We start from the raw sequence: 25093 nt of genomic DNA, 5'->3' as shown, positions 1-25093 counted from the left end.
CCACGTTACTGGTTCCTCCTCTTAAAGAGAAGCAAATAGCACGGAGGCCATAAGACACGCAGAGAAGACGAGCCAATCTGAAAATGCCTGTGATTGGGTACCTTCTCGCTTCAAAGGAAATTCAGCATGAAATTCTGGGTCTGTTAGAAAAGAAGTAACTGGCAAGTACGACTGGATCTCCTACACGTGACGAAACGTCCCGTGTGAAATAACGTGCTCCACCTCACAGCACCTGTAAGAATCGTCACCTCGTAGCATGTACTGCGTACGCGCACCGGTGCAAGCACTTTCACGTACCAGCGCCTGTCGTGCTCACAACAGCTCTGTAAGGCAGGCACCGCATTAGTCTCCTTTGACAAAGGAGGAAGCTGCAGCGTACAGAGGACACAAGTTGCCCCAGGTCAACTGCAATCAACAGCTGAGGTGGGTCGCCAGCCCAGCCACGCTTCCTACAACTAGATATTCCATGTTGCACGAGAGCCAACGCACACAGAAAAATTCGAGTCATTCCTCCATTCGTTGAAAAATACGTATTAGGCACCTACTATATACAAAGGAGTTCCTGTCCACACAAAAGGTCTCCAGAGAAGATCCACGCTTTACCTTTGAAACGGGCCCTGAAACTGGGATCTGATGCAGTGGTTACATCTGAGCCCCAAACTATTTAATCACTTTTTTCTACAAACCCCCGCCCCCCAGAGGCCCCAGAGCACAGTCCGGGTATCGCACTTGGAGGAGTCAACGAAATCAGCTGGAAGAGAGCATTTAAAGGAACTTCCAGGAAAGGCTCAAACAGAAAGTGATGCCCTGGGAAGCGGTTTGTCCGTGCGGAGGAAGCCTCGGGTTTACCGCCCTGGTTTAGACATCTCGGGAGTAACACATGTCCCACAGCCGTAGGGACTGCCAAACAGCAGTCACGTGGCGACTGACGTGGAACAAGGGGTTAGCTCTGAACAAGGCTTTGCAACTTGCAACACAAAGAGGCAAAGGCACCAAAGACTCTAGTCTAGACACACACACAATTCCGGGCTGGCGTCAGAAGCCACCTACAGGGAGAAGTAGTGGCCATCGCATTAGGAGCTGTAACACGAAAGGCCATCGACTATTTGCTCTTTTCAAAAATGTCAAAAAATGAGAAAACACTCATATATTTATTACACCTACTGGAAAGATCTCTCAGATAGATAAAATTACAAGCATAATATATACTACTTCTTTTGTATTTCTAAGTCTATTCTTCATGAAGTCTTTCATGATCTTTGGACAAACTTTTGGACAGACAGGAATATCAGAAGAGGGATACCTCTACGAAGCCATCACCTTTAGGAAAGAGGGAGCTAAACTATTTTCTGATGGGTCCACTTGGTCATATTTGTAACCTGTGAATTCACTATATCTCCCTTTAAATCATCTATGGGCTCCTAAAATTTGGGGCTATAAATTGGTAATAGTCAAACGTGTTCCTACAGATATAATAAACAAAGAAATGCATTTCCCTGCTGGGGGGAGGTGAATTAAATGAAAAAGCCAGAAGAGAAAATATTTTTAAAATAACATTTCTAAAGGTTAATTTTTTGAAACAAAAATATTACAACTCACACAAAATAAGGAAAAAATTACACTCACAGTCACACACTCCTACTAAACAGAAGTCACCTCTACACATCACTGCAGAATCCTCTGGAAGGGGTAATGTCTTGGGAAAGTTACAACTATTGAGAGTCAACCAGAACCCCTATTTTTTTAATGGCCTCAATTCTGTTCTGGGGTTAAAAGCCTGGAACGGATCTCAGCAAGCCCGTGAGGCAATTTCTAACCGGAGGCAACAAAGCTCCATAAATCTTTCCACACAGCTCGCAAGCCGGCGTGGCGACCATGGGTGTGGCTGCAGTTAAAAGTGAGAAAGCTTTGAAAGCTAAACTCGACAACTAGGCAAACACTGTCAGTGAGGCGAAAACCAAACCCATGATCCGGATTCTGCCCCAGCAAGATATCCTTTCATGTCCCACTTGGTTTATCATCAAGTTCATGGAGTTGGGATCCTTGAGCCACGAACGCCTTTCACCCACGACACTGTGGCCGTGCAGGTTGCTAATCTTTGGTAAGTAAACTGTGGAAGGCATTGCTTAATGGACGGTGAAGTAATTGCTCTAAAATAATGACGGGCAGACCTCACCATGTGACGTGGAAAACAAACAACTGCATGTTCCCTGCAGCCAGAGTCCTTCCATTCTGTCTTCATTTATAAAAGAGTTTTCTAAAAGCATGTTTCCAAATGGGGAGGGTGCCGAAGCTCTCCGTTTTATGAGCCCTCCATCTCCGTAGAAAATGCTAATTTTTAAGCCCCAGTAGGCAGGTTGGTTTTCTTTCCCGATTTGGGAGGGAACAGGGGAGTGTGCTGGACACACTGGCATTAACCAGGCCCCCTGAGGCTGCTCAGTAAAGCGAATAACTGCCGATCGGGGAAAGAGTGTTCCTGAAGGTTACTCACCATGTGACCCTGTCCGAGGTGGCACCATCAGGTAAATGATTGACACATGAGATGTTGACTCCTGGTCACACATTACATACCAAACTGCGGGAAACAAAGGCCAACACTCGGCCTGACTTTCTACCGTAATCCCCATAGATGGTCCTAGTCACGCCCTAAGTCACAACCAGAGACGTGCAACCAGAAACATACCTGCGTCCACCTGCCTGGAGGCTTTTCGCAGTCCATTGGTCCGTTTCTGTGCAGAAAGACAAAACAAAGAGTTTGTATTAGTGAAGTGCATTCCTTTGTGAAGGATCTAATAAAATGTAAAACCTTCAAAAAATAAATTGTTAAAAATAAATAAAATTGTTATGTTGCATTTCAGTGGTGGATATCTACAGGCTTGTTATGCTAATATCTCAAAAGTATGTTTAAATTTTTTAATTAAAAAAATGTAACCAAATAAATTGGTTTTTTAAAGTATACTACTTTGTGACACTTTGGAAAGCCAATGAATGTACTTTTTTCATAAAAAAGTATGACTAAATTGGATCCAAACATTTGGTTCTAAAGCTTGTTTTTATAGGTTAACCTTTTTGTTTCTCCAATGAGTCTTCCACCTGAACAACACTCCATTGGCTCTGTTAATACTTGGAACACTGTGGGAGAGAAGGAGGCTTCCATTTGCCACCTGTGGGTATTAGTACTCATTTTTTTAAAAGTCAGAATGACTACAGGAGTGATGAGAGCAAAGCCCAGGCAGCCCAGTGCGGTCAGAACATGCTCCCAGCAAAAACGTGATCTCCAAAATGCTAACTCGGTGATTTTTGAGGCCTGACAGACCAGCTCCTGGAGAAGATGCAGCTCCAAAGACCTCAAGCTCCGACCTCAGCAAACACTTAAGCGAGGATGGTATTCTAACTGTGGGTCGGTTGTATCTTAATTCTTCAAGAAACAAAACAGGCATGCAGCCTGTGAACCACAAAAGCCCATTCTGATTAGAGAAAAGGAATCCATAAGAAAAACTGTGCACCTTAATCAATAAAGAAAAAAAAATTTACATGAAAAAAAACCTGTGCATTGCAAAACTTACAGATGAGATGCAAAACAAAAGGTTTTAAAGCTTTGAAAATGCATAGGAACAAATCTGATTCCATATTGAATTTGTTTCTACCTAATAACTATGGTAACCCCACTGATTAAAAGTAGATTTTCGCTTTGTATTACACATCTGGGTGCAAGGCTGAGCCTATAACGGCCATGTCATCCAGATTTTCACAGCCGCGGTTTTTCCGACGTGTGTCAGGGACTGCGCCTGTGTAGACTGCGCTCCATTCGGGGCGCACCCAGCTTTGCTCAGCACACACTAGCCATGGGTTTCTCCTTGGATTCCTCCTGTTGTTTCCTTTCACGAGTTAAATGGGGGAAATGGGCTCCTACAGAAGCCAGGGGCCTCCACGCCGTGGTAAGCAGACGTTCAGGGCTCTCAGGTGAAAGCCCATTGGAGAAATTGTTTACATATAACTTTTTCACTCCACTACTTTCAAAATGGATTTGTGAAAAGGCCCACGGGATGAAGCTCAGGCGAACGAGATGGATATCTGTACTGGACAGACCAGTCAGGAAGAGAGCCGCTGGGAGCGAGAAGTCAGTGTAGTCCTGGCCATCTGGTCAACCAGGCACAAAGGAGAAGCATGGTGAGTCACAGGTTCATATGCAATCACTTGGAAGAAAACTGCTCTCAAAGAAAGACACTTCTCTGCCTGAAATTTTATGTAGAAGTTTTGGAGCTCTCTCTATAAATGAGCTCAACTGACAATATTTTCTATATAATGATGGGTATTTCATTGTTAGTGACTTCCTGCATAGCCCTCCTCCTTCTGCACGTAGAATAGGAGCTGTTTTTCTACTGCTCTTACACCAACTACTCTCAAAGGGCTAGGAAGGCAAAAAAGGGATTCAACCGTTGGGCCTTACTCCTAGAATCCCTAAACCAGTACTATTTAAAAACTATCAACTTAGAATGTGAAAAAGAACACTCAATTTCAAGAGTAACTCCACATTACCTTAGAAATTAGGGTTAAAATTTGGAACACGGGGCAATTTTTAAGAGTATGAACTGTAGCATCAGACTGCCCAAGTTCAAATTCAGACCACCAGGCACCTGTTTGATCGTGAATTAGTTAACGTCTTTGTGCCTGTCTGGATCCCCAATTTCCAATGGGGATTATATCCCCATCGGAGGTAATAACAGTGCCTACTTCATAGCATGTGTGGTGAAAGTTAAGTGAGTTAATTTATGTTAAGTGCTTGGAACAGTTCCTGACATGTAGCAAGGATTATTAAGTGAGATATTATTATTGTTATTATTATTATTGACCTTATTAACTTAATGGTGTTTGGAATGTTTAAATTCATATAAAGGACAAATTCTTCTACTAAAGTTATTGCCCTACTGCTTATGTTTTAGGTTCTTCCTCTAGAAAATCACTGAAAACCAGTGACCTTGAGAACAGAAACTTCTCTACAACAAGAGTGGGAAATGGAACAAACCATGATCTGGTGAATTAAAAAAAGAAAAAAAAAAAAAAAGAGGGAACTTCAGCTCAGAACAAGTGCATTTAGAGAGGTTGAGATTTATTGTCCTTTAAAAGCACCTAAAAAGTATTTTGTTATGAAATATTGGGAAATGTTTAGCAGAGCATGTTTAAACACACTCCACTCCTCCTGCCTAAATTCTCAAAAGCCTGGCACCGAGCAGGAGTTGACCTTGTCGCCAGCAGGGACTGGTGGGCTCATGTAATGGGCGTCCCTGGAGCTCAGGTACAGCCCCAGGAGATCGGGAGGGTCCACCTTCAGAGCCTTCTCCATCCCCTTTCATCTACGGGGGGAGAGTGGTGGTGGGGGGGGGGGATAACAACCGAAGAACCTACTTTTATTTCTTGGTGCATTACCTTTTACCTTGTCTCTCTCTAAAAGAAATATCTTGATCATCTAAGACTCTTCCTGCCTCTTTGGAGACACACCTAATTCTGTTGGTTTTGCCAACAAAACAATCACAGGTTCACTTGCCGTAAGGAACTGGCTTTGGTTCCTCTCTCTGTTTTGAAGGCAGAAAGCCCTGTGTGAAGGAACAGATTTAACGTAGGTGTGTATGAAGTAGGTATGCAATGATGGCCTCGCTTCCTGGAGCCAGAGGTGGCTCATGCTAGAATGGACGTGAGGTGCACGTCTCACCGGAGGCTAAGGAGACCCGCGGGGCCTGTGGCTACTGAAAACTGGCCCACCTTGACAATGAGGTATAACATGAACAGTAAAAAGTGTAATCGTGGCTCTGGAAAAGGGGAACCACATAGGACTACAAACAGGTACATGGAGAGAAAAGAGAACTTCATGAGAGGGGAAGCAATAAACATTGCAGAGCTTACAGAGGCCTCCATCGTTCAGTTCAGGGAAGATTCCTGAGCACCATAGCAGCATCGGTCCTGGTGGGGAGGACGGAGTGAAAGACACTTCCTAACAGCCGATTCTCCCTTAAACCGAGCTCAAGTTCCCAGATAAGAGCTTGCTATAATTACCCATCCAAAGTAGAGATTACTAGCGGATTCACACAGGAAATAAAAATTACACTTATTACATTCAAAAGTTAATAAGCAAGTCGCTGAAACACTGATGCTACATTTTTAAAAACTCAATGTGAAAATGAATTCCTTTCATGATAGGTGCACGTGTAACTTTTAAGAACACGCACACACACACACACAAAAACAATGCCTAGAGAAAACTGTTTAGCATCCTGCGAAAATTATGAACCACTTCTCATCTGCACACTTTCTTTCTTGGCATAACGTGAATCAAATCAAGTGAAATAATCTTCCCAGAGAAAGCAAAGTAATGTCTGTGTCCAACAGGATCGAGGCAGACTAGCCCTGAGATGAAGTCCAGGGTCTGCAAGGAAACCTGTGCCAATAACCTGCCACCAGCCTGCGAGGGAGAGAAGGGGGCGGCTCTCCAAGGTCTTCATTGCGCCCCTGGAACAATCCTCACAGTCCTGGTGACAATCTCACCCGTCGGCTACACACTACAGGAAATCCCTCAGTAACTCATTTTACCCTAGAACAACCTGTGTGGCCTATGTCACAGTCAGTGTTATCTTGTTACACATTCCCTCGATCTAGAGTCTAAAATACAGTCAGCTCACACATTGGACAGGCACACCTGAATGTCCACATCACACTCCTGTTACCTTGGATGGAAAAAAAAATGTGTGCTTTTGCAAAAGAAAAGCAGAAAATAACTTACCTCTTATTGACATCTTGCAGTGCTTTTCATTATTCTTACCAGCTATATGAACACCAGCCTATTAAACGCTTACTAATATGACACCACTCTTAATGAGATGCAATTGTGTTAAAAATAATTTGGCATGGGATGTTTTTGTCATTCTTTTATTCTGAAACTAGAGGTCTGGTGCACAAATTCGTGCATGGGTGGGGTCCCTCAGCCTGGCAGGCAATTGGGGCAATCAGGGCTGATCAGGGCTGGCAGGCCGGGGGGGGGGGGGGGGGGGGGCACCGAGGGAGGTAGTCTGGCCACAGAAGGTTGGCTGTGGGAGTGCACTGACCACCAGGGGGCAGCTCCTACATTAAGCGTCTGCCCCCTGGTGGTCAGTGCATGTCATAGTGACTGCTCAACTGGTCATAACAGTTGCTCAGGCTTTTATATATATAGATTCTCTGAAAATGGACTTCAGGTTCCCATCACATCAGACATAGTTTCTATTTTAATTTTCTTTGCTATGACATTATTTGGAGGAAGTCGGGTAAGAAATGTGTTACTTTGGGTTGAAGGCCAAGGCAGTGGTTGCCTGGAACTGGCCCTGTTTTTCATTATTTCTCCTTTTTTTTAAATAGCTTTATTCCAAGGGATGACAGGGACCACAGAGTACTAAGCCATTAGACGTGAGAGTGTGTTAAACCAGAAGGAAATGGTTATCAGATCTTGGTTCGAGTCATACGAATCACTTTGTGTTCCAACGTAAAAGCACTAGACACACAAAGCACATCCCTGGGTGGCCAATGTTGGAACCTCAGTGCTAGTGAACCGCGGGCAGCAACAGGCTGCGTGACAGCGACGGGCCCCCGGCCTCCTGGGAGGAGGCCACCCTTCCTTCTGTACAGACAGGGCAAAGCTCCTCCTTCCAAGGAAATGCCTCCCGGGCCCTGCGCTTCCTAAACCTCCGGGTTTGTGGAATTCCGTGGCGGGGGATGCACCTCCTCATGAACGCCACCGCATGCATCTGAAATTTACCTGCACCAATAAGATGCTGACACTTCCAGTTCCCACACCAGGCTTAGGCGAAATATCCACATTTTCCCTCCAGTGAGACCTCCCCTCCCGCAGGTGACCGTGGAAACGCCTCTGACTAAACCCGTGCGTTTCATTCACGCGCCCTTGCTTGCTCCCCGTCTGTTTCCATCCACCCTCAGAGGCACATTTAACCGGCCGAGAGCTCACGCCCGTTAGCAAACCACCCACTGCAAACGTGATCTGAAAAGGCTGAAATCTTCCTCTTACCTCCGGTGCTTTGAGCGTCCCCGGCTCTGAAAGAAACGTAAAGATGGGCATGGTCAGTGCAGGTCTCCGTTTGGTGAGCAGCCTCCGCTGGCTGGGTGCGGCCGGCCAGACGCCTCGGCTCTGCCGCCCGGCCGGGTACCTGCAATAACTTTCCAGGGTCCCTCGGGCTGGGCTGGGAATCGTTTTGCAACTCCGGTTCCCTGGCCCTATTGGCTGTCGGGAGAGTGACTCATGGTCCTGAATGACTTCTCGGTCATGCTTAACTTTTTCAACTGCTTGTGGAGCAGTGTCAGTCCAGCCGCAGAAAGCTCCCTGACACGGCGGCTTGCACTAAATTTATGTGCAATGAGAAAGCTGGGTGGGAGCTTTCAACACACCTGGTTTTAAGAACCTCCACGCACCAAGTCACAGAGGCGCTATCCTGTCTGCAAGCATCGCAGATCGGACACAGGACAATACTGCGTGTCATTTTTTTGCATTAAGTGGCTGCAACACTTGTTTTTAATTTTGAGGGGGTGGGGAATACATTCGATTTAAAGATGGAAATAAAAAGCAGAAGGTCGGATTCCAATCAGCTTTTCCTCTCCTCAGCAGTGGACCCGTCTATATATAAAACCATGACGTCCATTCCATTTTAGTTCCTGAAAATGACTAGCAGGTACGCAGGGCCAGGAGCTTCAGGTGAGCAACGCGGCAGGAAAGCACAGGGCTGCCCTATAATTAGCGGCTCCGGCTGCACAGGGAGGCCCATGGGGCTATTTTCGCTCCTTTCCCCACACCCAGGGGTGCCTGGGCAGGTTCTAACTTCTCCGCTGTGAAGGGAAACACCTCGCCCTTCTCTCCTATGCCTGTACTTTCCCACCCAACACGATCCTCTAAAGAAGGACCGGAAAGAGAAAAGGAAACCGAGGGGGGAAAGTCAGGAGGAGGGGGAGCCTAAATGCGAGCTCTCTGGGCCGAGGAGCCCCACCGAGCAGAGTTCAAGGGCGCCCCGACCTTCAGAGCCCAACTGGCGGCCACAGGTTGTGCACACAGAACGACCGCCTGGGGCAGGCAACAGGAGGCTGCTCTGGTTCTGTTTTCATCTGAAGGACTGACTGCTCCTGATTCATGGAAAGGAAAACCCATGGGCGAAAAGTCACCTTTCTGGGAAAAGCCGCGAATGCATTCCTTGATCCAATTTCCACCCCCATCACCCGGCTTCACGGGCCACTGTCAGGTGGGAGGCTGCCTCTGCCCAGGGTTCCTGCACAGGAAGCGACTCCACTCCTGTCCTCCCTCTAGAAAGAGGCCGGCTGCAGGGGAGAGGCGGGGAGAGGCTGCTTTGGGGAGAGGGTCTGTGCGCGCACCATCTGGCTGGATTCTGGGCCCAGACGAAGGACCCAGGCGAGGTGAACTGGGTTCCTCACAGCAGTCCTAATACCTGTCCCACTGGTTTGACCAAAAAGAGCCATCTGCCCAAATAGCTCTAAGCTACTTTCTCCTCCAATCAGAGAGGCAGAGCGAGCCAACAGGAGGCGAGTCCACCTCTGCCTTCCCGGGAAACTGAGCAGAGCTGATGCTTCCAGATGACCTCTGACATCGCAAATCCCAGATCTCCTGGGCCCTGTTCCCACGGAAGGTGCCCCTTCATGTCAATCCCAGAGGAGCCTTTTGTTCCTGGCTCTGCACAGAGGTGTTCCTGTGTCTGGGGAAGCAGGCCCTTTACAATGCACTTTACATGTAACTGTAAACCCACCGCACCCAGGAGGGCACCTGGGGGCCCCTCGGGAGGAGGGGACCGTGGCCTCCCGGGGGGCAGGCTGCTGTGCAGACACTGGCATCTCTTCACCCTGAAAGCGGGCCCCCAAAAAAGACCCTCATGTACAGCTCTCTGCATCTTGATAGGGTTCGAGTGCCCGCTGGCCAGCTGCCTGCATGAGTGAGCCTCTCTCACAGAAGTCAAGAGGGTGTGAGGCCCGGCCGGCGTGGCTCAGTGGCTGAGCGTTCACCTATGAACCAGGAGGTCACAGTTTGATTGCCAGTCAGGGCACATGCCCGGGGTTGAGGGCTCGAGCCCCAGTGTGGGGTGTGCAGGAGGCAGCTGGTCCATGATTCTCATCATTAATGTTTCTATCCTTCTCTCCCTTCCTCTCTTTGAAATTAAAAATAAAAAAAAAATGAAAAATGAAGAAAAAGGGTTTAAGGTGCAGGCAGCCACAAGTGGGAACAGACTGGACTCGGGGAACCACCCCACTCACTGCTCCTCCTTCACTCCTCCCGCTCCCTGCTGCCCCCACTTCGAGGATCCACTTTCCTTATCATCCTCACTGGATGCGCTAAGAACTGCTCTCCACAGGCCTTCCCGTGTAACCCACAGAGGAAAATGGAGAAGGGGCTCTGGGCTGGGTGCAACTCCAAGTCCAAGGCCAGGGCCCTGCAGTGGGGCTGACCCTGGCCCTCGCCAGCACTCCCGGTCCTCACGGCCCCCACCCTCCCCTGCACTCTACCTCCTCCCCCTCCCCCAGAGAGAGGCTCATTCCCCCCCCTGGCATTGGCGGAAGGCCGCTCACACTCTGACCTGCGCAGGCTGCGCGATCACGTAAACAATGGCTCTTGGGAGTCAGACCTTTTACTCATGATATTTCGTGGGAGGATCCTGTACATTTTCTGAGAACAGGGCCAAAGCCAACAGGTTGGAAGTAACGCTTAGAAGCTGTTCTGAGTTCAGAAATTCCCAACCAGGCCTTTACTGACACATTTCTAATTATCGAGCGGACTGACTCACTCACAGACAGAAGCTCCATCCTGACCACCGTACTGATGCAACAGTGTGTTAACGTCGCCTAAAATAACAGGCAGAAGAGGGGGGGGGGACCCAACGGCAGGCTGTTTTCCAGGTCAGAGTTCCTGCCGGCTGGGACGCCAGGAAAGAACCTCCCGGGATGCAGCGCTATGGAGACGCTGCTCTGATTTCCAGCCTGCCAATCCGTCCCCCACCTCCTGCTTCACCCAAACTGCAACACGGGCGCTTAGATCCCTACACAACTCTGAGTCACGGTCCCACATCAGGACTAAGACACCGAGGGCTGATCACCATCGAATCCACTCTGACCTGCTGGATGAGATCTGCAGACACAGTCCCCCTCTGTCTCTTTCTCCTGGGAACGGCCTTAGGATAATAAGTCAATTCTTCCACTTTGTCCAAAAGTCTTTAATCCTCAACGTGTCTTTCCCCTGCAGCCTACTTCTCGGGCTCCTATTGATCAAACTGTAAAATGTTCTTGCCCTTTCAAGCACCTTTCCAGGTGGTGACTCACGGGCCCGCAAGGGGTTCAGACCTCCCGTTCTTTCATCAGGTCCCAACTAGCTCGCTGTGGCTCAGAGCCGAGGTGCGGCTGAGGGCGGGGCCTGCAGGGCTCCAGCCTGCAGCCAGCCCGGGGCGCCACGGGCATGTGTGTGAGAGAAATGGTTTCCACCGAGGCTGTACACTCACGTCCCTGATTCATTTACTTAAACAAAAATCCGGCCCTATAATATGTGTCCGTCCCATACAAGTGGCTCCCGGTGCGTGTATCACGATGCAATCTGCTTGGTCTTTTACCTGAAGTTCTATTTCTTACAGCAAAGCACATCGATACTCAGTGCAATCACTGGTCTCCAAAGGGGGCACAGACAAGTGTTACTCGTGTAGCTTTGGACGGTGCCTTGTCATCACAGCTAACGCAGGCCGTTTCTGTGAAACAGTGACGCGAGAAGACAGTGGGAACTGAACCAGTGTGGGGGGAAGTTGCGTGGATACTTGCTCGCCACTCAGATCTACAGCAAAATCTTGGGAAACAAAACATGATAAGCAATACTTGGGGGGAGGCTTTGAGTTCAAGTCTTTTCCGGACTCTAAGAGGAATCCAACCATGTAACAGATCCCAGTTCACTTGAATAATTACTACTGCATCATGCAACTGACCAAAACAGGCAAGTGGAAGGAATCATAGCAAGGCCTGAGTATAAAATTGTCTTGATTGTTTAAAAAAGAGGACTGACTTATGTGATAGGATTTAAGTAATACGAAGTAGAACCAAAGCCAGTTTTGGGTTATAGAATCGACGATCAAGCCTTGGTTCATAGAAAAGTTAAAATACCTAATGGTGGTAGGTTGACAAAATTCTATTCACATGGCTGCGGTCATGTTAAAATACTACAATACTCTCTATAAAAGAGCCACTTCGGATGCCAGTTTGGGGGGTAGCAACGTTGCAGGGTTAAACCAATTGGCCACCAAGGCCTCTCTCTCCAGTAGGATAGCTGCAGCCGGAGCAGTTTTTAAACAGACAAGCAAGTGGGGTGCACTTCGGTGAAATACAGAGCAGCTGAGGCTTGCGACCCACTCCCCGGAAGGTGCTTTAACCGGCAGCGTCCCCTTTCTGTGTTTAAAGGGAGAGGGTGCAAAGCAAGCTGTATTGAGCAACGTCAGGGCGAGAGGGGACCCAAGGGTGTTTGACCAGATGCGACAGGAGGGGAAAAGCGCAAACGTCCCCAGAGGTTGCAGTCCCGGCTCAGGCCTTCCCGGGGGGGACACTGTGAGAAAGAAATGCCACTCGGGAATGACGCCAGCGTGGCAGGGACTTGTTCGGAGACTCTCGTCTAAGCGAGGCCATACCTAGTCATTACTGAGCGGGACGTGCTGGCAGCACACCTCCGAGTCCCTGCGTGTTGATCGCTGAGGTTGCCATGGCGAGCGGGAGGAGTCCGCTCAAGTTCAGCGACAAAGAGGGTTGGATCGGACTGCCTGCTCTTTACACCCGTGCGAGTGTCCAGATGTGAAGGCACAAACTAACCCCCCACCTTCCAATCTGTTTCCAAGCTGCACAGTTGGTCTTACAAATAGCCAACATTTATCGAAAGACCTTTCCCATACTTCACGTGCACTTGAGCTCGTAGTCTGTCGGAGTGGAATATTCATGAGAATGCATTACTTCCTCCACTCAGAAATGCGCGGTATTTTTTGCCAAGTGATTATTATTTCAAGGATGAATGAAGACGAGGTAAATTTAAGGGATACGGAGCATGAAGTATAAAGGGTTTCAGAGCCCTGGGAAGACAGCACCCAGAGAAGGCTTAGCGTCCACAAGAAGAGGTGACTCAGCTACTTCAAATGCTTGAAGGTTGGTATTCAGCCACATCCAACATACAAGGACTGCAGTGGGCGGAAACCCTCCTACTGGGGGGAAGGGATCGCCTTCTTGGTCTGAGGCACCCTGACTCTGGACCTGGTACTAAGTGGGAGATACAAATGAGAAACACACCCCCTATGGGGAAAGACCATGCAATCTACTAGAGCAGTGATTCCCAAAGTGGGCGCTACCACCCCCCTGGTGGGCGCTGCAGCGATCCCGGGGGGGGGTGGTGATGGCCACAGGTGCATTTGTTTTAACTTTTTTTGTATTACCTTTCTATTCTGAGTTCAATAAATAGTTTCATAATTTCAAACTTCAATGTTTCTAATTTACACCTTTCTTTACTATATTTTACGAAAAAGGTAGAAACATTAATACATATATCTTTCTGTTTAATTGCTATTAAAATTTAAAAAAAAATTAATTTCCAGGGGGCGCTGAGTAATATTTTTTCTGGAAAGGGGGTGGTAGGCCAAATAAGTTTGGGAACCACTGTACTAGAGGAAATTAAAGCGTCAGTGAGCGGGGCTCACCACACACAGGCCCTGAGTCCCACCACAACGCCCAGCTGCCCCTGTCCTTCAGTTGAGATCACATGACCGGTTTTAACCAGTGGACTGTGACCAAACTAAACGGCACTGCTCACTTCCAGTCCCTGAGTCTGAAGAGCAGCAACCCTGGATGGAGGCCGTGTGTTGGAGAAGCAGCGCCACAGGACGGAACTGGTTTGGATCCCGAACCATTAACTAGAAGGGAGCTACCCCAGGGGCCAGGGCCCAGCACCGTGTGTGTGAGAAACAAACGGGTACGTGTTAAAGCCACTGGGACTGGGGGCGTTTAGCTGCCACAACACAGCCGAACTTTGGCAAATACATAAAACCCACACAAAAACTAACGAGAGAACCATTTACATCAGACCAGCGTTGGGCAGTGGAGGAAGGTTACCTGATTGGCAGAGAGCGTGGGGAAGCGGAAGGAAAGCAAGAGTAAGATCTTGGAACCGGAGGGAGAAAAGAAAGTGTGTTTCACGGAGAGGTAGCAGAAAGAGCCGGGCAAGAATTCTAAAAATGGATTCACAGAGGTCTGAACACCCCCTTTCCTGCTTTATAATAAATCCCGCAACCAAGCTGAGAGAGCGACGCTGCCCTTCAGTGAGGGGGGGCGGGGGGAGCTGTGGAAGTGACATTATCTATGATCTGCGGGGCCCCGACATTCTAAGTTACCTTATTTTCCTACGTGCATGACTCAGTTTCCTCATCTCAACACGAGAGGCCGAGGACTGAAGGTGTTTACATGTCCAGCTCTGAGGCAGCCCCTGAGAGCGGGCAGCATGGCCCTCAGGGAGGCCTGCATTTCTCACCCTTCAACACATGTCAACCTACACACAGCTGGTAGCGACTAACTTACCCACTTCCCAAGTGTTACTGCTTAACAACACCTATTAGGACATCGCTCCCTTTCCCGGAGAAGACGGAGCGCCTGCTTCTGCTGGGTGATTCTCTGTGCGGCCACACATGCGGCAGGTGTCATCACGCGAGTCCGAGCCTCGCGGCACAGCCCCGGGCGCAGGGTAAACTCAGGACCTGGCCCTCCTGGAGCGGAGCCTGTGTTCTATTATTCAACAACTTAGACACGTTACTTATGTCCCTGTTCCTCTGTTTCTCGTCTGTGAGACAAGAAAAGCAATGAAACCAACTTCACGGGACCTTGGTAGGACTACATGAGTGAACAGTGGTAAAGTCCTTCAACAGTGCCTGACACTTCATACATATTTATTTTTTAGGGAGGAAGGGAGGGAGGGAGGAAGGGAGGAAGGAAGGAAGGAAGGAAGGAGGGAGGGAGGGAAGGGAGGAGGGAAGGGAGGGAGGGAGGGAGGGAGGGAGGGAGGGAGGAGGAGGAAGGAAGGAAGGAAGGAAGGAAGGAAGGAAGGAAGGAAGGAAGGAAGGAAGGAAAACTTTTAGTCCTGGCTGGTGTGGCTCAGTTACTGTCCCATGCACTGAGAGGTCACTGGTAAAATTCAGCTCAAGGCACATGCCGGGGTTGCGAGCTGGATCCCCAGTAGGGGGCGTGCAGGAGGCAGCTGACTGATGTTTCTATCTCTTTCTCTCTCCCTCTCCCTTCCTATTGACCTTTTTTTAAAAAAAAAACAAAAAAGTTAAAATGTTAGAAGTCCGTGAATGTCATTCTTGTGTCTCACTTCTAAGTTTGGCGCTCGCTCGTGTTTCTATCCACATTTGCTCCACATCCCAAAACAAGAAGGAAATTACAGAAGAAGCCCGTCCTTTAAAAAAATGACTTTCCAACACAGCCCCTTGGGTTCCCATCCTGAGCCCCCCCGTGCCCGGCTCTGCGTTATCTTATCTGACCCTCGCAAGAACCCTCCAACTTCCATCTAACAGACGAACTCAGGAGAGCTCAGAATGTTTAAGTAACTTCCGCGAACTCGTGTTAACTAGGAAATAGCAGAGTTTCAAGAATCTTTGCTTGAGCCCTGGCCGGTTTGGCTCAGTGAATAGAGCATTGGCCTGGGGACTGAAGGGTCCCAGGTTAGATTCCGATCAAGGGCCCATGCCTGGATTGCGGGCTTGATCCCCAGTAGGGGGCATGCAGAAGGCAGGCAATCAATGATTCTCTCTTCCTCTCTCAAATCAATAAAAATATATTTTTTCAAAAAAGAATCTCTGCTTGACTCTCCACTACTCTCCCACACTGTACCCCACAGAGCGGAAGAACCATGCCAATCAACCATGGGACCTCTTGACTCTCACCTACTCTCTTACTATTCCCTGTAGGATCGAAGAACCACACCAACCAATTCAATCATGGAACCCCTTTATATTCCGCCCAGACTCAGCAAACAGGGCTACGGAGCTTAGGAAACCACACCAGCCTCTATGGGCAAATAACATGTGAACTCCCCAAAGACATGAAAAAACGGGCTCGCGAAAATGAACAACAAAGTTTAAGTGATCAATTTTGTCAGGTAGACAAAGGATAGCGATAACAGTATATAATACTTCTTCTGTATTTTACAACTTTGTAGACTGTTCTTTTTTAAAATATTTTTTATTGATTTCAGAGAGGAAGGGAGAGAGATAGAAACATCAGTGATGAGAGAGAATCATTGATCGGCTGCCTCCTGCACGCCCCCTACTGGGGATCAAGCCCAAAACCCAGACACGTGCCCTGACCAGGGATCAAACCCTGACCTCCTGGTTCATAGGACAATGCTCAACCACTGAGCCACACTGGCCAGGCTGTAGTCTGTTCTTGACCTTCAGACATAGTAGTGGGTGCTAACCTTGTCGCCTTCACTCGCCAGAGCTCGAGTGAGTTGCAGAAGCGCCCTGACCCAGCACAGACATTCTTTGTGTGCCCTGGCACCACACACAGGGGCCCGCGGGGCAGGCACGGTGCAAGTGCTCAGCTCATGGCAGACTTTCTCCCAGCAGCTGCCCGTTGCCGGCACAGAGAGCACGGGGAGCGGCTCCTGGGGCCCCGGCCGTGTGTCGGCTGAAGGAGCCAAGCGAGGAGCGTGCTGTGATCTCAGACCTCTAACAGGGTTCACCCCTTCCCCCCATGGCCCGGTTTCTGAAGTCAGCCCTGAAAACGAGCTATTCTTCTCTTCCTCAGATTCTCTCTCCTCGGATTCTCCAAAATAATTCAATGTCCACCTTTCCCTTTGGGAAAATCAAAGGTTGACATGGCTGCCTTTTGAGCTCAAGCTGTTCAAGATCCCTTTCTTCTCTTCAAAAAGTTTCACTGATTTTGAAAGGTCTTATTGATAAAACGCAGAGAGAGAAACTCAGGGGGACAGGACAAAGAGAAAGGAGAAGAAAGAGAAAGAATAAAGAGGCCGGGAAAGAAAGAGAAGAAAGAGGGAGCCCGGGGGAGAGGCGAAGGCTCCTGAACGTGCGCGGTCGCTGAGGGCTAGAGCAGGGTCCGTGAAACAATCGTGGGGTGTTATTTTTAAAAACCGAGGGGGAAATATTTACACAAAATCCAAATAACATTGCTCTTTGTTCCATGCTGGGAAACGACAATGTATTCAATTCGTTCGCTCATGAATTATTCTGCGTGATGCTGCCTGCTGGCATCGTTAGCATTTCTGAGCTGAGTATTTAAGAGAATAAGGGAGGAATTCAGGAACTGAAGATAGAAATGAAGAATAATTTTTGGTTTTGTTTTTGTGGCTCCACGTGTCTGTTTGGGTGGTATGGGTCCCGCCTTAGTGAGATGAGGGGGTTGGGGTGAGTGAAATGGGTGACATGAAACCTAACTCCTCCGGAAATTGAACCCTCTGCCTGCCACGTGTGTAGAGAAGTCACATGGCTTTCAACAATCCTCTAACCTGTGCTCGTCAACGAGTGTCAAAGAAGAGATGCTCCTATAAACACATCCCAGGAGCCAGTGGGGCCTGAATTACGTTTAGCAAGTTCTGTGTCCCAATGAGCAGCAGATTCACCCAGAGACGTGACTTACCCGCGGAATTAAGTCGGCCACAGCTGTCGACTCTTCCCAGGCATTCTTTGTGTGCCCTGGCGCCACACTTGAAGCATAAATAGCCCTGGTAAAAGGTTCCTCTGAAAGGTGAAGCGGGAGACAGAGGGGTGAGCAGGCGCTGAGCTCTGCCATTACACAGTCATTAGTGCGAGAAAGAAAAACGGGAACACAGTGCTGTGTGCGAAGCCCCGGCAGGGGGCCTCCTGCCCTGGGGACCCGTCCAGGTTCGAGGCCCAGGAGAGCTCTGTGGGGTCCACACCGTTAAGACAATATCCCCATGTCTCCCCCCAACCCCCACCCCCCACCCCCAACCCCCGTCCAGGAACCTTGGGCTGGGACGTCAGGGGAGCCTGCAACGCTCAGCAATGAGGCCGGCTCCCTTAGGCTGGCCGCTGGCCGCTGGCCGCGCGGAGCTCACCTGAGCAGCATCTGGCAGGCCTTGCAGGAGGTCACCCGGCTGAAGGTGTGCATCTTAAACTCGTGGAAATTGGAGTCGGCATGGTCTGGCCTTATGTTGGATCTGGAAGAAGGGAAAGAAGCAAGTTCCTAAAGAAAGGCTCCCAGGGAAGGAGCAGTCCAGTCATCGGAAACCTGAGTTCATCAACATCCCATGGGGTGGAGATCTGATTCGAGCAAAAAGGCTCTTCCATACGCAACGTTTCTAAAAGCCAAGGGTGTGTTTTGCCTTAAAACGTGCACCGAAATCTCACTGTCTCAGAGCCAGCAGCCTGATCCTCCCTAGAATCAAGTGTTCCCAGAGAACTTTCCAGAATAGCCACGGAAGTCAACCTTTCGGGGAAAACACAAAACGGGCTAGACAGTCACTTCTTGTCTCTGGCCACAGCCCTGAGCTATAAGCTAGCTGGAGGGGGCGAGGGTGGGGCAGAGGGTCCCTCCACAGGGCCCGCCTCTGCAGAGGCGCAGGGCTGCTGTGACGGTCTGTAAAGGCGAACGAAATCATTTCACCAAACGTTTGAAACAAGGGACCAGTCTGAGCATTAAACACTTCCTCAAGGGTAGACAAGCAGTTCACTGAGGGAGGGAGGCAGCCAGTGCAGGCTTAACCAAACAAACAAACGAAACAAAAACCTCCTCCTCGACAAACAATTCACTTTCCTTACAATGCAGGTAAAACTAAACAAACAAAAGCTATGACTTACATTTTTCAAATATATTTTTCTTGATTTCAGAGAGGAAAGGAGAGGGAGAAAGGGACAGAAACATCAATGATGACAGAGAACCATCGATCGGCTGCCTCCTGCACGCCCCACTGAGGATCGAGCCCACAATCCAGGCATGTGCCCTGACTGGGAATCGAACTGTGACCTCCTGGTTCATGAGTTGACACTCAACTACTGAGCCACACTGGCCAGGCTGTTTTATATTTTATGTACACATACACAAAAGTACACTAAGCCTACTGCCAACTGACATTCTCAGTGTGACAACCACAAGCTGATCATTATTTTGTTTGACCTTCACGCCGATCCTAGCTGGAGCGGGGGGTGGGGGGACTAATGAGGTCACTCATTTACAATCTAGGACGCAGTTGCTTCTATTAAGGCAAAGAAAATGGCAGGGCCAAGACCTCCAAGCCTGGTCTGTGCTTCCCACCGCCAAAGCTCTAGCCCAAGGTAATTTCACCTTAATATCCTTCGACTTGTGTGACTGGTAGGTCTGTGGAAACAGCTAAGTCTAGCCATTTCTAGAGGACTTTTTACATATCCGCAGTTTACCCAGGTCACAGACAAAAGCAGGAAAATTAGAAAAGGGTACGTTAAGTATGGATACGAAGCAGAGCTACACCTAGAGAGCCAAGACGATGCTCTCCGGGGTGTCTCAGCAATTTGCGGGGTTGCAGGGACAGCGTGAGACACGGATGAGCGGGGATGTCCCCTCTTACAGACTCGCAGCTCTCAGCCACGCGGAGCCTTGGCCTCAGACTCCGAGGGGCCGGGAGGAGCCTTATGAAAAAACATGCGCCAAGGCGATGGGAGCAGCAGGCAGGGGCAGAGGGGTCAGAGGTCAGCCCTCCACCCCGTGGGCTGAAGGGGAGCGTGCTACAAATGCAATCGCGCATCCGTGCCACCGGGGATGTCCCCGCTTCGGCTCCAGGCGACCTCTCTCTGTAGGAGACGACTCCCATGCATGCTGAGAGGCATTCGGTGCTGCTGATGACACATCAGAGAAAAGACAGGGATCTGGAAACAAAGCTCTCTTCACATTGTTCAGAAAATACTGGATTCTTCTTTTAAAAATATATTTTTCTCATTGATTTCAGAGAGGAAGGAAGAGAAGATAGAGAGACAGAAACATTAATGATGAGAGAGAATCACGGATCGGTTGCCTGCTGCACGCCCCCTACTGGGGATCGAGCCTGCAACCCGGGCATGTGCCCTGACCAGGGAATCGAACCGTGACCTCCTGGTTCCTAGGTCAACGCTCAACCACTGAGCCACACCAGCCGGGCAACATTTGATGCTTGAGTCCATAAAGCTAAGCTTTGAAAGGCGCATCTAACCCCATTCCCTTAGCCAGGAAGGGCTGTTCGTTCTCTGTGTGCATTAAAGTAAGAGTCATAGATGAATTGTCAGGTAACAGCCGCGGTCCTGGGAACTTGAAAAATTCATCAGCCTGGAGTTTAGGGCTCTAAGTAGGTCTTCTTCAGGCAGAAACTCGTGTCAATGGGTCCCAAAGAGGGAAGAACTGGATTCATTTTAGAAACCGACCTGGGACCTAGTGGAACCCCTGTCTCTCAAGGTCAATTCAAGTTGACCTTGGACCATGTCTACTTAACACTTCTGCCCACTAACGAGGAATAAGCTGACTTTTCAGAAGCCAAAAAGCTGAGAGGAGAATCGCACTGGGAGGTTAAGAAGGGAAGTCTGATAATAGAGAAAATAATCCTGAAAATGTCCCGAGGAGGGGTTGGTCTGGGGGAGATGAGACCGGAAGCGGCAGGTAGGACAGCAGGGGGCAACGGCTGAAATGCTTGAAAACGCTAACGGCACATGGCTTTTAAATTTTAAAATCAAACACTAGAGAGTGAGAGTTAACTCCCTGACCCTGGGCGGCTCCTGGGGCACAGCGGAATCTGAAAGCAGAGCTGAGGGCAGGAGGCCGAAATTCCACCTGGGCTGCAATCCCAGCTCCAGAACCGGCAGTGCGACCTCGGGCAGTGGGCCAGCAACACCCAGGAATACTAATCAACTCCAACTCCTGCAGGGAGGGAGGCGTGAAAGCGCTTAGGACTCAGCCTGGCCCAGGCCTGGTGACCGATGAGGACTGGCTAGCATTTGGGAATTGCTGACTCCAAACCCACATAGCAACGATGTTGTCAGCCTCGTGCTGTGAGAGGCAAAGGGTCCCTCGGTAGCCTTGGGACTGAGTCCCCGGAGGACTCCCCTTAGGAAGGCTGCTACATGCTCAGGGTCCTTGTGCCCGGAGCCACGTGTAATTATTTATTTTTTTAAAAATATATTTTATTGATTTTTTACAGAGAGGAAGGGAGAGAGATAGAGAGTTAGAAACATCAATGAGAGAGAAACATCGATCAGCTGCCTCCTGCACATCTCCTACTGGGGATGTGCCCGCAACCCAGGTACATGCCCTTGACCGGAATCGAACCTGGGACCTTCCAGTCCCCAGGCCGACGCTCTATCCACTGAGCCAAACCGGCTTCGGCTGTGTAATTATCTAAATTAAGCACGGTAAGGAGTGCGGTGACTCGGGGGAGGACAGGTATGAAAAAGTCCCGGAATGACACCAAGTCAGTCACACCAAGGGCCCACTGAAGGGAGGTGTCAACACGCACGGTCTACAGCCGGTGGGGTGCAAACACCGAGGACAGGCTCAGTGGGTGCGCGTCGACCTAGGAACCAGGAGTTCGACTCCCGGTCAGGGCACATGCCTGGGTTGGAGGCAGCTGATCAATGACTCTCTCTCTCATCACTGAGCTGAGTCAGGGGCTCCAGCAAACCCAGGGCACTGCAGCTGGGGCTGCCGGCGGGCGGTGGTGCTGTGCCTCCTCCCTCCTCTTCCTTGTCTTCTCCATCGGGAGGTCTGATTGGATCTTCCAAAATATATACATAAGCGCCTGTGGAAGCTGTAACCTCTGTCTCTTAGAATGGGGGCAGGGGGAGAGCGGAGGGGGGCAGCACACTTCCTCTGTAAGCGCCCAGAGAGTCCATAGACCCTGGGGTCTGTGTCACCCTCAGTTCTCTCACGGTGATGATGACACAGACAGAGGTAGTACATACATGTGTCCCATCACGCGGGGTGGGCCGGCCATGTTTGACCCGTGAGTCATGTTAGCAGATCCCCATCTTACAGTCCAAGGAAGGTGCCTTTGGCCTGGGGAATGGAAGGATGCGGCGCTGCCCTCCACGGTCTCAGCGGGGTGGCCCTTCTCAGAGGGATTTATTTCATTATTTCTTTAGCGGCACTAACTCCTGGGGAGGCCGTCAGGAGGCATCAGCTGCAGAAAGCTCCCATCTCCACGGAAACCAGACCCGGGCAGAGGAGCTGCCGTGGGCATGCTTCCCTGCTGTCCACTGAAGGGTGCAAACACCTGCTCCCAGGGGCCTGGTTTCACTGAGTGTTTTTAAAAAATATATTTTTATTGATTTCAGAGAGGAAGAGAGAGAGAGAGAGAAACATCAATGATGAGAGAAGCATCCATCAGCTGCCTCCTACACGCCCCACACAGAGGATCGAGCCCAAAACCCGGGCATGTGCCCTGATCGGGAATAGAAACGTGACCTCCTGGTTCATAGGTCGATGCCCAACCCCTGAGCCAGGCCGGCCGGGCTCATTAAGCTGCATTACGTGGTTACAGGAAAGGACTCAAGGCCGCCAGCGACAGCCCGGCCAGCTCTCCTGGGTCAGCATCCCCATGTCAGCGAGGACAGCTCTGCGGTCAGTGACGCTCCTCGTGCTCGAGACGCCCCCTTCCCGGCAGTCACAACTTCGTGCCTCTCATTTCATCTGAACGTGCCCTTCCTGGAGACCTGGGAGGAGACGGGAGACGATGCTGGTGTCCCGAGTGGGCCCGAGCGGGGGCCTTCCTGCAGGGCGTATGTGGGGCGACATTCTGACTGTGGCGGCACGTGCTTGGGCTTTTTCGGGGTGTCCCCAGCCTGCCGCGGTCTGTTTGGACACTGGTTCGCCTTCTGGGCAGAACTACTAAGGTACCATCCACAGAGCGTCTCCGTGCTGGTTGCCCGCACGCACGTTTGTGTCCTGGAGAGATGGCTTGCTCTAGAAGCCACCTTTTATTCTTTCTCCTTGAAAGGTTTTCGTTGCCAGCTTTCAATGTGAAGAATTTGTTTTTGGCTATGAAATCCATGCGGACGCCATCCGCGGCCCTGGGCTGAGCTGAGTCTCGGGGTGCTGACCGGGTCGCATGAATCTCCCACGATGAGCCGGCCGCTCTCCCGAATCTCACGTATGGTTCGCGCAGGGAGCTGGACCTGTGTTGGCAGCGCTGGCAGAAGCAGGACACGGGACAGTGCTCAGAACATCTCAGCTGTCATTAGAGGGAGCCTTCGAGTCGCCGGTTTGATCCAGAAACATGCAAAAGCAAGCCATGCATGACAAAGCACTGACAAATACGACATAATATCCTTGCTCTGTGGTCGCCTGGTGGGGCCCACGCCTGTCCTTTCTCTCGGGGTTTAGGTGATGCTTATCTGACATTTCTCTGGCATCCCCAAGCACGCTCTTAAGGAGAGCGAAGTCATAGGCAGGAGGGAAAACGGCCACCTATCCGCTTCCATCAGCAAATCAGCATCGCTCTGCTGAAAACGAAGTGCAAATAAAATGGCTCCGCTGAATGAGTGTGGGTCTCCCCCAGCTTTTATACCAGAGCCTTTGATCTGTTGTTTTTTTCCTCCTTTTTCTTTTTAATATATATATTTATTGATTTCAGAGAGGAAGGGAGAGGGAGAAATAGAAGAGAGAGACAGAAACATCAGTGATGAGAATCGTTGATCGGCTGCCTCCTGCATGCCCACGCTGGGAATGGAGCCCGCAACCTGGGCATGTGCCCTGGCCAGGAATCGAACTGTGACCTCCTGGTTCATAGGTTGATGCTCAACCACTGAGCCACACTGGCCGGGCTTCATTATTCTTTAAGTCGTTCCTTGCCTCATCCCCTAAGAGAATTGGCATTCAAGGACAGGAACCTCATATTTCTAAGCACAGTGTTACACTTTTGATATCTGTCTCAGTAAATCTTCACAAAGCTTAGAAGGGGCCACACAGCTCCCAATGGGCTGGAGACCCCCCCCACCCCCCCATCCCCCCACCACCCAGGCCCCTTTCGGATGCCTCATGGTAAGGCCTGCTTTTCCCAGGCTTTTCCCCAAAGAGTTTCTTGTCCCCACGGCCAGGAAGGAATAAAACCGATGTTCTATTAAACTGTTTCTCTCTCCTAACTGGAAACTGCAGGCCAACTTCCTGCCTCTCCCTTCCCTTCTCCCCAACAGTCAGGGCCACCAGAAATGAAATGCATCTGTTACCGCACGCACGGGGCCTGCTTGGTGTAGCCTTTGACTAATGACTGGCTGGTGGGAATCAACTCGGGGATCTGTGCTTTGATAGCGCATTAATAATATATGCGCGTTAAAGCTCCTTCTCGGAGAATATTTGAGCTCTGACATATCGAACCCTGGCTTTTTAAATTAAAGCGGTTGCTGTGGGTGCATTTTAAAAGCCGATGGCGTGGGAAGAGGGCTGCATGCACAGCACACAGCCCCGAGGTCAGGGCTCACTACGCGGGCTCTCCCCGGCCTGTTTAATTGTGGTGAGGGCTGGGTCGGTTGAGGAGGAGCTAAGCTGTTCTGTGGGCTGTGATTTACTAGAAGAAACGCCATAGAGCAGTGGTTCTCAACCGTCTGGCCCTTTAAATACAGTTCCTCATGTGGTGACCCAACCAGAAAATTATTTCCGTTGCTACTTCATAACTGTCATGTTGCTACTGTGATGAATCGTCATGTAAATATCTGATCTGCAGGATGGTCTTAGGCGACCCCTGTGAAAGGGTCGTTCCGCCGCCAAAGGGGTCGCGACCCACAGGTTGAGAACCGCTGCCTTAGAGCAACCTCCTGGAGTGTCTGCTCGCCACAGAGGCTGGGAGTAATGAACCAGACGCTACTGTGGGTCCTTCCCGCAGGAAGTATCAAGAGGAAAACGACGGTGTTTTTTCCACGCACAGATACATACAAAAACGCAGCAGCAGCAGCAGCTAGGCCACCAACTTCCGCCACACACAAGAATAAACTCAAAACGGATAAAAGACTTAAATGTTAAGTCATGAAACCATAAAAATCCTAGAAGAAACTATAGGCAGAAAAATCTCAGACATCTCGCATAGCAATATGTT

The 25093-nt window shown here is 49.9% G+C and overlaps 1 protein-coding gene across 5 annotated transcripts in view; it reads right to left on the bottom strand.

Annotated features, from left to right (window-relative positions):
- The window catches only part of VAV3 (vav guanine nucleotide exchange factor 3), a 167160-nt gene that overhangs the window by 65788 nt on the left and 76279 nt on the right, over positions 1–25093 (bottom strand). For all 5 annotated transcript variants that reach the window (XR_004973176.1, XM_036342275.1, XM_036342276.1 and 2 more), the window contains exons 16-19: positions 18128–18229; positions 17689–17789; positions 8051–8076; positions 2684–2729 (exon numbers count right to left, since the gene is read on the bottom strand). Coding sequence is in view for 4 of the 5 variants with exons in the window: in XM_036342275.1 (XP_036198168.1) it covers positions 2684–2729; positions 8051–8076; positions 17689–17789; positions 18128–18229 (275 nt within the window). In the remaining variant the exon portion in view is untranslated. The remainder of the gene's footprint in view (positions 1–2683; positions 2730–8050; positions 8077–17688; positions 17790–18127; positions 18230–25093) is intronic.

This window comes from Myotis myotis, unplaced genomic scaffold, assembly GCF_014108235.1.
Source record: "Myotis myotis isolate mMyoMyo1 unplaced genomic scaffold, mMyoMyo1.p scaffold_m19_p_18, whole genome shotgun sequence".
NCBI lineage: Eukaryota > Metazoa > Chordata > Mammalia > Chiroptera > Vespertilionidae > Myotis > Myotis myotis.
This window is presented reverse-complemented; position numbering and strand designations above follow the sequence as displayed.